This window comes from Chanodichthys erythropterus, chromosome 21 (assembly GCF_024489055.1).
Source record: "Chanodichthys erythropterus isolate Z2021 chromosome 21, ASM2448905v1, whole genome shotgun sequence".
In the NCBI taxonomy this organism is placed as follows: domain Eukaryota; kingdom Metazoa; phylum Chordata; class Actinopteri; order Cypriniformes; family Xenocyprididae; genus Chanodichthys; species Chanodichthys erythropterus.
Window position 1 is genome coordinate 32,445,009 of NC_090241.1, and position 13,515 is coordinate 32,458,523.

General features: G+C 36.7%; 1 protein-coding gene across 1 annotated transcript in view; it reads right to left on the bottom strand.

Moving 5' to 3' along the window:
• Window positions 1-13,515, bottom strand: part of ptprt (protein tyrosine phosphatase receptor type T) — a 277,019-nt gene that overhangs the window by 28,139 nt on the left and 235,365 nt on the right. The window contains exons 20-21 of the mRNA XM_067374922.1: window positions 8,380-8,467; window positions 1,711-1,796 (exon numbers count right to left, since the gene is read on the bottom strand). Of these exons, the coding sequence (XP_067231023.1) occupies window positions 1,711-1,796; window positions 8,380-8,467 (174 nt within the window). The remainder of the gene's footprint in view (window positions 1-1,710; window positions 1,797-8,379; window positions 8,468-13,515) is intronic.

Genomic DNA, 13,515 nt, shown 5'->3' on the forward strand with positions numbered 1-13,515 from the left:
TATTCAAATGAAACTAATTTCTATACCTGCACAACCCACATGCAACAATGAACTTGCTTAAAGACTTTGTTTGAATCCAATTCAGCATTCAATGAGACATTATAATTTCACCTTTCTGATGTCTTGGGTTCATTAGCATTTTAACCACTGTGAAACAAACTGGCAACCAATGTAGCTTTGCTCCTGTCAAGCTTTAAAAGCAAGGCTGCAGTTTACGACCGGGTCTGTGGTACGACGGAGAACATAATTGTTTTATTATCAGGAATGAGATTGGGTGGCCTGATTATAGCTGCTGCGGGGCGAGAAGCCTCGCGCTGAAGCATATCTGCACATGTTTACTCCCCATTTTGTAATGATCACAATCATATCGACTGTGTCATTATGGTGTTTAGATCAAGTTAGTGGATTTAGAGCAGCCAGGGAAGCACTTTCATTCGAGCTGTCGCTAGCTGCGGACATGGAGCATAGAGTCATTTGCAGCAACTCAGAAGAGCGTTTAAGCGTAAAAAAATTCACTGTATCCTTCATTTGTTGTAAGCGAGGCTCTCAGGAGCGTAACACATAAATGATGCATTAATCTATTAAGCCCTTCTTTGACAGCAAAGAGTGAAGTTGTTCTGACATTTCAAGGTGGTTACGCAATACACACACTTTAAAGGTCATAAATACTATATTCAAACTTGAAGATCATTATTTCTTTATAAGTATATACTAAGCTTGTTTGACGTTTTAGTCAACATGAAAGAACATAAGAAAGTCTCTTATGCTCAAATGCTTACATTTTTATAATTTAAAATAACTTTTCTAATTTAATTAGAATTTTAAAATTTCATCTATTCCTGTGATGCAAAGCTGAATTTTCAGCATCATTACTCCAGTCTTTAGTGTCACATGATCCTATGATTTGTTGCTCAAGAAACATTTCCTTTTATTATCAATGTTAAAAAAAGTTGTGCTGCTTAATAATTTTGTGGAAACCATCATTTTTTCAAATTCTTTGAATTTCATTGAAATTTAATCAATGCATTTTGACGTTATTTGAAGTTCAGAAAATACACAGTCATGTTTGGGTGAATGTGATTTCACCAAGTACAACATGTTCCTGGATCAACATTTTGATCCTCTGATTTTAGGTTTAGGACTAAATTGTTTTGGACAGAAATGTTGTTCCAGGATCAAAAAAAATATGTGACCCTGGACCACAAAACTATAAGTCATAAGTCGCACGGGTATATTTGTAGCAATAGCCAACAATACATTGTATCGGTCAAAATTATAGATTTTTCTTTTATGCCAAAAATCATTAGGATATTAAGTAAAGATCATGTTCCATGAAGATATTTTGTCAATTTCCTACCGTAAATATATCAAAAATGTATTGTTTTGAGTGGATATGCATTGCTAAGGACTTAATTTGGTCAACTTTAAAGGCTATTTTATTAATATTTAGATTTTTTTGCACCCTCAGATTCCAGATTTTCAAATAGTTCTATCTTGGCCAAATATTATCCTATCCTAACAAACCATACATTAATGAAAAGCTTATATATATATATATATATATATATATATATATATATATATATATATATATATATATATATATATATATATACATTTGCCTGGTTTTGTGGTCCAGGGTCACATATGTTACTTGGCAAAATCACAGAGACCATTATTATCTGCTGGATGCAAATGCGTCATACTCACGTCTATATAGTTGGCGTTTATGTAGTCAGAGTGGGGGTCTCCCTCCAGCAGTTGCAGTCTGACACGAGTGTGATCGTCTGTGGGGTCAAATATTCACAGAAGAGCCGGTCTAAAGTTACACATACACTTTAAAGGGGAGCTACACACACATGAGTGGTCCAGGAAACACAACTGTTGTATTGACCCATGGCAGGATTTTGTGTGCGAAAAAATTACTTTTGGGCAGATAAAAATGACAAACTATACAAACAAATTTGCAGATTTAAATATGTTTTTGTTTTTCAGGGTCAACAAGAATGTCAGTTTAAGTATACCACTTTAATATATTAGGCATGAGTTCTATGCCAGCAATCCATTTCAACAAAAGACAACACATTTAGTGTGATTTACCAATGGGGAAAAAGACTTGTGTTTTTTTGTTTTTTTAAAAGGCCTGCAAACCTCACTGTAACTTCCCGTATAAGGAAGACAATTACAATCTTTTTTTAAAAATATCTATAATAATGGGGAACACTTTTTTAAAAAACACTTGTTTCTAAGCAACTCAAGTCTGGATGCCCCAAGTTCAGCATTGCACTCTGAATTGACATTGAGGATCAGACCATTTTCCTCATCCAAAGAAGTGGATGTACAGTTGGCCAATGATGTAATTGATTTAATTACTCCAGCACCGCCAATCTTCATCTTGTCTTCGCTATTAACACTTGACCTGCTCATGTTTAGCACTGTCACAGTGTCTTTCCACCCTTGAAAGGTGAAGCTGTGTGTCTTGGCAATTACGACGACACTTCTCGAAAAGGGGAAGAGGGTGGAAACGGAAAGAGAGGAGGGGTAAAGGAAAGGTCTGACACTAGCTCCGCAAACCCGTGTGACGTTCTGCTTTGATCACATGGAGAATGCAAATGCGCTGTTGAGGCATGTCGACTCCAAGCCAGCGGATGTTCTCTGATGGCAGGCAGCTCCACAGAATCCCTCCAGATTTCTCTCCATCTTTCAGTTTATTTCATTCCAAGGAGAAGCAAGTCCGTGTCTAGAGCTGTAAGCGGGTCGTGAAGGTTGTTTACTTTCAGACAGCCCCTCCTTCCTGTCCAAACCTGCTGCATTTCTTATTCGATCTGCTCAAAATTCACCAACTTATATTTTTTAACTTCAGACTTTCTTTATCTGCTCCTTCTCTCTCGTTCGCCTCACAAACATCTCTGCTGTCTCTCACCGGTGCTTTCGTCTGTCTGCTGACCTCTCTGCTCCCTGAAAGGAAACATGTGTGAAGGAAGCAGAAAAGAGGGAAATGGAGGGATGTGGAAAGAGAGCGAGATGGGGCTAATTAGACGCCACTGAGTCAGTTGTCATAACAGCAGGGTTCTTCTCCGCAGTGAGGGGCCAGACACAATGCTCTAATTGGGAGAGAATGTCCGGACTACAGACGAGTGCCATGACGCATAGGTACAGTAGTTCTGAGTCAGCCCTGCAAAACTATCCAGATGTCTGGATGATCACCTGAGAGACGTTACAGTGACATATGATGATGAGTAGGGTTGCATCAAAGATTGAACTTTGTACTCTGCACTGTTTGCACCAAAGACATAAGTCAATGATACCTCAAAACATGCAGTTAATTGAGAATAAGTGTGTTTTTTCTTTTCTGTGTGGTTAGAGGTACATTTCTGGACTTCTTTTCACCTGGCAGCCTATAAAACAGGCCAGCAGCGTAACAATGTCCTAGCAACCAACCACAGGACACTCCAGCAACCGCATAGCAACACCCTAGCAACCACCCAGAGCACTCTAGAAATCTCAAAGCAGCACTCTACACTCCAGAAAAAAAGAAAAAAAAAAGGCTGCCAAGTTGGGTTGAAAATGTACAAACCCAGCGACTGGGTTGTTTTAACCCAGTGGTTAGGTTAAATGTTTGCCCAACCTGCTGGGTAGTTTTATTTAACTCAACTATTGATTAAAATTCACTGTATTGCTTGCTTAAAATGAACCCAAAATATGTTGGAAATTAACATTTATTAATATGTTTAATGAATAATTATTAAACAATAAACATTTACTAAATTGCTTATTAATAAATGTTCACTTTTTGATTATTACTGTTGCCTTATGTGTCTGATTTTTACTTTCCAAACTATTTTGGGTTCATTTTAAGCCATATAGTCATTTTTTAAACAATATTTGAGTTAAATAAAACTGCCCAACACTTTGGGCAAACATTTAACCCAACCACTGGGTTAAAACAACCCAATCTGTGACTTTGTCCATTTTCAACCCAACTTGGGTTGTTTTTAACCCAGCATTTTTTTTTAGAGTGTAGTGATGCAATGACAAAACACAACAAGTGGCATTAGAATACAATATCAGACATGATGGATTTCAGGTGCAAAGCTGACATTAAAAATCTTCTCTTTTTATGCACCTTATCCTAAATGTAACCGAAACAGAACCTGGTACAACCTGGTACTTTTGTGTGTTTAAAAGTACCGCCCCAAAAATGTCAGCAGTCTCTTAATCAGCGCTCTTAAACCAGCATCCTCTCTGCTGCTCTTATATATAACCTCGGTTTGTCGTCAGCTGGCCCCAGTGCATTATACACCTAAACAGCCTATTAAATCCCTGCTTGGCAGAAAAGAGGTTCCTGTGTCAAATGGGCCAAGTGCTGTCGCACACACCTCGTGGCGTGAGAGCGAGGCACTCTAATCCAGTTTAATCCATTTCCATCCGCTCTGGGATAAGACGCTCTGCTCATGAAGTCTACCTGAGAGGGTTTTAGAAAGAAGCAGAAGTGTTTATGCGAACGCTCGAGCTTTGAGAGCTTGGTGTTAGGACAAGTGTCATCCTAATCTGCAAGAGATTCATTTCGGACGGTTAATTTGCACCAACGGCAGCAAAAAGCATCTATTTTACCACATACACAGGACTTCTTATTAAAGAAATTAATTTCCATTTGTTATTCGCATCATTTTGAAACCTCAGATTGCAATGAAGTGATCCTATTAGTTTAAATAACTAGCTAAAGGATAGAAACATTACAAGTGAGACCCATTTGACATCTCAATTTGTTTCTCCTAGACAATAATGAAATTAAATGGAGCTCAAATTGAGATTTTTGCAGAGATTTTTACTTTTTGAATGTTTAACTGAGAAAAAGACCCCATCTCACATGTCTCCTCTAGAGATCTCTTTAATATCCCAAATGTTTCTCAGGTTTTTATCTTTGGAAAAGGGCCTTAATCTCACAAAAGCTGTTCACAAGGCAAAGATTTGTAAAAGGTTGATACTTGAATAAAGCATAAGAGCGTTTTCTGAGCTATGAAAGAGCAACCTCTAAATATTGATGATGCCTAAATCGACTAATGATTTTAATGTAAATAAGGTATGAATCTGACTAGATGTTTATTCTTGGTTAAGAGCATTAATCGATGACGATAAACAAACAAACAAAACCGAGGGCATAATACACTACACAGATCATGTGAATGCTAATACTCTAGCTTTGGTCAATAAATCAGAGGAGATTTCTTTTTTTTTTTTTTTTTTTTTTCAGAAAGACTTCAAGGGAACCTGACGATTCTGGCAGCACTACGTGAAGGGAATAAATGTCAAAATTTGAGGAGCTCAGAGAGGAGAAATGAGAAGGTGTCTTCATCCAGACACACGGATTCACACATGCAGAGCACTTAAAAGAGCAAGACACGCTCTCTTCTGTTTTTGGACTAATGAAGACGAACAACCTGGATATTTATTATTCAGCGGGTGCCTTACCTTGCATATTTTAACCTCAGATCCACAAAGGCAATGATACTAACTGGTTAAAATGAGTGATGGTTTGGATAATGAGACAATATGTGCTGGTTATCCATTGGGGGTTTCATCCCTCTTCATGGGATGATTGTGTGATGTTAGTGTTAACTACATGAATTGCATCATGTGAGAGTTTTATTCTGTAAAAGAACTGAATTTAGTTCATACTAAGACATAAAGGATCAGCAATACAAGTAGAGCTAACAAATAAAGTTACAGCAAATGATGCTGCCTCTGATCTTCTTTTAAACTAAAAATATAGGACTATGCCAATTTTCTTCTGCTTTAAAGATCTGAGGTTCATCTCCCAGAGAATGTTTATAACTTTTTTGAAATTCGACATTAAATTCATGAAATTCCTGTAAAATACTTCAATTTCAACTAAGTACAGAGCTGCTATCTTGTTTGATTTTTTTAACATTCCATTACCAAGCTCTCTCGTTTCTCTTTCTGTCGTCATCTCTGTGATGTCATTGTCCTCTGTTTTGGGATCAGACCCTTAGGTATGCTGTGACTCATCCGTTCCCTTTCAAACCTGCTGCCAAAGCATTTACTGCAATCTCAGTCCAAACAGAGCGTGCGAAGGGGCTCAACAGCATGCATCTGTCAAACGCCCTATGCCAAATTATAGTATGCTCACTGTCTGTATATACCTCCCTCCCGACCATAATTGACGAAATATAATAATGAGGAATCATTTAGAAAAGAAACAAAAATCTCAGTGTACATAGAGAAGGAGAAATTGGTTTTGAAGGTGAGCAGGAGTAAATACGAGCCGTTCGCCCCAATCCCCCCACCACCCCCTTCTCATTCTCTGATATGTAAATGTTTGCCAATAACAGTTTATTTTGGGTGTAGAGTCTCGTGAATTATAGATGACCATATGGGCTTGAATGGCTGACACTGCCTGCTGAAACACTGAAGGGATGAGCAAGACCGGACAGATGTCTCTAATTGAAACGGCTTTCCTCATCTCCCATAAATTGTCAAAGTTAATCAAGGAATGCATGGCCAATTTTGTTTGTGGGTTAATTTTTTTCTTGGCTCAGTTTGTGAGACATAGCTCCAATTTGGGGCGGTTAAACATGCATTCACATAATGAAATGATTCACAAAACAACTTCCTCCTTTGGCTGGTTGACTTGAGACTTTTCAGTTACTTAAAAATCCATTATCCAAGTCCAAATGCAATGCAGTTTGATATTAAATGTATAGTCACAAGTTATCATATACAGTAGGATGGGAACTATCTGTATCATAATTACTATGATTTTCATATTTTTGGCCATTTTTTGTGCTACTCCTCTAGTCAGTATAAGCTAATTATTTAACTATTAATGGAATTTTATGTTAAATGCAGTATATTATTACAGGCTAAAGTCACAGTTATAAGCAAATCAACGCCCTAGGCACTTGGTGTTAAATAAATCCCTCATCTCCCTTTTTTCACCATTTTTCCACAAAAATGATCCTTTGTACTGATGAACAGCCTGATGTACAGTTTTCATTAGCAACTTGTATAATTAAATGGGCTTAACTAATAGCAAATTCACCATCATACCCGCTGACCATCAGTGACTGACAGTTATTTCATTTAGCCTACTTTTTTATCTCATTTTAAGAGCACTGTGGCAATGACAAGTAAATGATGCAGAAGAAATATATGTCAACATCTAGATATTACTGAATGCTGCTACATCACAAAATACCATGTTTTGACATTCTTTGAAATACCTTGGGAACACCTTTTTGTTGGAAGTGGTACAATATTGTGCAATAATGTGTTTTTTTTTTGGACATGGTACTACATTAAAGGAGTCCTTGTTTATGATTTCACTTTTTTAACTTTAGCTAGTGTGTAATGTTGCTGTTTGAGCATGAACAACATCTGCAAAGTTACGATGCTCAAAGTTCAATGCAAAGGGAGATATTTTCTTTTACAGAAATCACTTTTTAAGGACAAGCTTCTTCCCATGTAGGTGACATCACAAACCCCAATATTTACATGAACCCTGCGCTCCTGAGAACACGCAACAAAGGGGATGAGGCCATGTTGAGCTGCTTTAGAGAAGAGGAAGAGTTGTTGTAGTAGAGTGTTGTTGCAATGCCTTCATTTTACGCCGGACTGCTTCACAAACAAGGGTCAATTCAATGCTGGATTTGCACAAAAGATTAACATGACGGCACATGCTAGTGGATAAGTTGAATCAACTCCACAGCAACTACATACATTTATCCACTAACCATTCAGAAACGTCCAGTTTCATTCTAAAAGTTGTAACTTCTTCCTGAGTCTCTCCATCAGTGTCAACTCCGGTTTGAACAAATGTAAGGCTGAACACCATTACTGACAATCATCATTTTGGCTGCGTGAGATTCTCCAGCTTTGTTGTTGTTGAGCAACCAAAGTGCGAGCTGTTAAAGCTCCACCCTCTTCTGGAAAGGGGGCCGGGAGCAGCAGCTCAATTGCATTTAAAGAGACACACACAAAAACAGTGTGTTTTTCCTCACACCCAAAAAGTGGCAAATTTGAAAAGCTATAATAAATGATCTGTGGGGTATTTTGAGACGAAACTTCACAGATACTTTTTGGGGACACCAGAGACTTTATATTACATCTTGTAAAAGGGGTATTATAGGTCAAAAGTACCATGATACTATCTGATATCCTCACAGTAGTAGTGTACTTTCATAGTACTCTTATTGTAAATATGAAATATTAAAAACAGGGCTTCTCACAAAATATAGAAACACAGTCATTTGTGTGGTTGAGGTAATGAGGTGCAGTTATCTAGGTAAAAGAACCTCAAAATTTGACTTTTTAGAATTTTAGAACACTATTTAGGATCCTTGTTGTTTCAGTACTCACAAGCGATGATGTTGCCGTAGCGATTCTTGTTGCGGTTCTCATCTTTCTTGGCAGTTTCCCATGGGGCCGTTTGTCCCTCAGCCAGACCCTGGAATCAAATCAAGAATATTTTCAAATCCAAATGTTCATCCATTATAGAGAATGTAGTGCATATGTATATACATATATAGCTAAAAGACATATTAAAAGTTAAACATTTCACACTTTGAGGTGCTTTTCTGAAATAACAGGTCAGGTTAGGTGCCTCTTTTTCTTTGATATCACTGAAAGACTCTTGTGTGTAGAAGAATCTGGTAATTGTAGAGCCATTTTTTAGCCTTGGGGCAAAGACAAGACTCTGAAATGTCAGACAAGAGGGCTGAATGGTGGCCACTTAAAATCGTAGTCCAATCTTCATCCTGTCCACCACACACACAAGACAAGCCATTTACTGTGACAGATCAAGAGAAACAACAGCGTCTGCAAAGTGTCTGCATTAAAGAAAGTCTTCATGGACAAAGTGATTCAAAACAAGCACATTTTAAAGATGAATTGGAGGGTTGATGGCGCAGTTAACTGAGGGCCTGTGAAATAACAGAAACACTGAGTCAGAGCTCATGTCTGTTCTCTGCTTATGTTTTTTTCACATTTAATTCATGGTTAAAAAAAAAAAACCCTGAAAATTGACCAGACGGTTTCCATAATTGATATTGTTATTGACATGAGCTCACACACTGTCAATCAAAGAACTCATTATAAATTCATTACCAGTTTGTATAATTAAGCGAGTTTAACTAATAGCAAATTCATCATAGTACTGCCGGCCATCAGCGACTGACAGGCTATTTCATTTGGCCCACTGTTTCATCTCATTTTAATACTGACAACTATATCTTTTAGGAAAATATAATGCCAATAACCAGATTTCACATAGTGAATGTGCTGCTGCATTAATAAAAAGTCATATTAATTTAAAAAAAAATGAAAAGTATTAAAATAAAATATTGATTTATTTATATTTAAACATATTTTAATTATATAATTAAATTTAATTTAAATATAAAAAACAGAAATCAGATAATGACTTGTTGCAATAATAAAAGAAGTACCAAATAACTAAAACTGGATGTATGGATGGATAGATCCATTTTATAAATAAAATGTATTTCATTTAAAAAAAATGTTAATAAGCAGCTATCACATAATGAATTGTGATGCTACATTAAAAAAAGTATGTCAATACTAAAAAATAAAACTACAAAAAGTAATCTAAAATTAAAAAGTAAAATAAGTATTATAAGTAAAATAAATATTTTCTGTAATATATAATGTATAGCTCAAAATTCATAGATCTTTTATATATAACGTAACATATAACATAACAGCGGATTTTAACTAGTAGACCGTTTTGGTTGGGTGAATCGATCTGAATCAGATGGGGTCATGTATGTAGAAGCAACTTCTCTCTCCCAAGGCTGTATGATGCATCCCATCTGGAACTAGTGAAGCATAGAAGCCTGAACATACAGAGCGTATCATCTCTGCTGTACAGTTCCTTCATGTGCATTTAAGATGATCTGGCACCTGTGAAAATCAAAACCTTACAAAGCCTCATTTTTGTTGAACCTCTCTTTCATGTGTGAAATAAACATGAACTGGCAACCCTTCCAATAAATCAGTCACATTTCACTGCAGGGATACTGGGATCTGGCAACTCTGTCCATGGTCTCATTATAATCGCGGTACATTCAGGGTAACTGAGTCAGTTATAGCCAAACTCTCTGTCTGCCTGACAGAATGTGATGCTAAAACTGTTTGAGGGCTTCTTAATGATACATTTTGAGACATCCGGAGAGAATCACTACACAAAAGGCCTTAAACTTCTGTCTTCTGGCAGTGAGCTAAACTTATTCTTCATTTGTTCCGTACCGGATTCCTCATCCACCCTCCAAAATTGTTCTCACTGGAGCCTCTCTCGTCTTGTGATCTTCTGTTTTTGATACTATTAATACTTCACAGAAGCGATGAGAAGACATTCAACAATAAAACGAACCTTCTTTGACAGCAGGCACACTGTCAGACCTCTTCCTATACTCCACATGATAACCATTATTTTCATCTCCAGTAGCAAATATTTAATAATCCTCTTCATCCTCTTCACCATCTACACTTTCCACTGTTCATCACTTGTTATTTTGTTATCTAATGTAATGCCATTCTCACATTAAACGTGCCTTAAGTGTTCAAATACTTTATGGGGCCACTGTAACCTTCTCCGTACTTATACGTACCATTAACTCCTCACTTTTTCTTCTCTCTCTAACATGAGCACAGATGCAGGATCACACATCTGTCAGGCTGAGATTAATGATATGATTGTGCTGGCATACACACACAGGTGGCCATCAACAGCTTTTACCAACATGATCAGATCTGCATCATTCACTCCTTGTACACCATATCTCATTCGCATCCTCTCCATCCCTTCTGTCTCAAATCTATTTGTTTGTCCCACTTTACATATCATGTGAAATTAGAAGGGAAAGATACTAATGCTCTCAAAAAAAAAAAAAAAAAAAAATTAATATATATAATAAATAATATATATACTACAACCACTAATTTTAAATATGAACTTAAAATATGTCAACTTGTCTACTTATGAATTGTGAAGTCCAGATTCAAAGCATTTTATAACACCTATCTGTCATGTGAGTGGATTTTAATTCGTTAGCTAATCAGCTCATCACTCTATTTGAAAGTGTTAAAAGGCAAAGTTAAATTATTGAGTACCGGTAACATTAAAATCTCATTTGCAGTAAAAACCAGTTCTAAATTCACAGTAAAACATGCGTTATAGGAAACGCAGTATTTGCAGCTAATGTGCTCTCGCTCATATCAGCCAGTCACAAGCCAGTAAGCAAACACTCCATTCAACTCAGTGTAAATGTATTGAGTTTCTCCTCCTTCACTGCATATTAGGAAAAATGACTTATTTTCGGCGGCAAGGATAGAGATGGGCTGATGCAAAAAGCTGCCAACTTCATTTGCAGGAGGCTGAGAGGAACTTGTGAGGCAAATCAGGTTAGAAGAGAGAGGCGATAACAAAAAGGCGTTATAAAAACGTCTGCCTTGATGAATGACCCTTTAAACATGGAGGCACAAGCTCTGGTGCTATCAGACTGCCTATGACAGGCATGAGCTGCCAGCAATACATCTATCTCATGTTTACCTGTACACTTCAGATGGCCCAAAGCAGCCTATTTGGCTAACCTAATCCCATTCCAATTGTGAAATTAGGCTAGACATATCCTAACTCTTAATAATCAAGTGATCCTGAGAAAAAGTCTAGATCTCCTTTAGGCATGGTGTGGAGCCGCATTAACCTGAAGGCTAGATTTCTGGCATTCGTAATGCTATTTGTGAATATGTAAAGTGGACATAATTGATTCCACAAACAGTGTACTGCAATTTGTTATACGCATTCTGTTGTCTCTGAATAGTAAATCAGATGATGACAGACATAAATGTGAGTCACTCTTTATAAATGAAAGTTTCTTCTTTAAAAACGCAAGTCTTTGCCCTTTTAAATATGCTCTTAATCCAGGTGATTGAAAATTTGGACGCAGAGAGCATCCAACTCTCTTTAATTCACTGATATCTCTTGTTGCCAGTGCTATTCATCGAGACTGGGTCTGAATACACAATAATGAGCACAATATGATTTATACTCATACTTAAATAAAGTTCTCTGCTGAATCATGTCTATACACTCTTTAGATAGCCTACCTAAGACTATTCCTACATTGTTAAGCATGCTCCAAATAACTGATTCCAGACAAGAATCCATATTAGAATTATGAATAATCAGTTTGCACGCAAAAATATTCCAAATATACCAACAATGCTTGCCAAGCATCACTAATAATCTAATAAGTATGATCATACTACAGTAGTTACTACATGAAAACCATCACTCACATCTTGGGGGGCAAAAAAGATATCTTTATCTTACTCAAATTAAAGGAACACATGGCACAAAAATGCAAAATTACATAATCTTTTACTCACCTTCACATCGTTTTGGTCTGCTGGTCACACAAAAACTACTTTATAGCCTCAGAAGACTTCTATATAGCTCAATATCCAATTTTAAGGTGCTTTTGATGCTTTAAAGCTTCACTCCCCATTCATTTTAATTGCAAGAAACAAAGATGGCCAGATATCTCAAGCTTGTGTTTCACAGACGAAAGAAAGGGTTTGGAATGACACAAGGGTGAGTAAATGATGACAGAATTGTCATTTTTGGGGGGTGAATGATCCCTTTAATGAAAACAAATCACAAAGTAAAACTGGAACTCACAAAGCAGCTACTTAAAAGCCACAATTGGTAGGAAATACTTTTAGAGGAAAAATAAATGACCTTATCAAAAGTCATTTTTGATAATCTCTCTGTTGTTAGCAGTATCTTTCCTCTTGCACAATTCAAGTTCTAAACAAACAGTGCCAATGCACGCTTTCCAATCGTAAAAGAGTTTACCCAATTACAACATCTGAATCTGAATAATGGAGAAAATCCACATATACACACACACACACACACACAAAACCCACATCTTTCCTTTCAAATGACAAGGAGACAATCTAACAGATGCAATTTCTACGTTGGTGACCTTCGTGAATAAGCAAAGGAATTTTATTAAAGCGAGCAAATCGTGTGTAGAGACTGCAGAGATAAGTTATCCTTCAAACTCGAGGTTAGCATGCTTTTTTAAAACTAGAGTACAACATGCTATTGACACAAAGGTCTTTGCATATTCCTTCCCATAAAGGTTTAGACAGTGAAAGATAATTGGTTTTATTGTCACGGGGGTTGATGTTTTGTGAATCACTGTGTGTGCAGATTTTTCCAAGATGAGTTTTGTATCTCACGCGACCTTTTCTGAACAAAATGCCAGCATGTCATCGAGATCCACAGACCTGCTTCTTTTAATAAGCACAGAAGCGCTTCAATTAGTTATTCAAATGTTTAAGAAAAAAAAAAAAACAATATGAAAAAAAACAAAAAAAAAAACACATTGAAAGATAACAAAAATTCATTACGGAATGATTAAAAAAAAACATGTTTGACATTTTAATAACCCCCTCAATAAAACA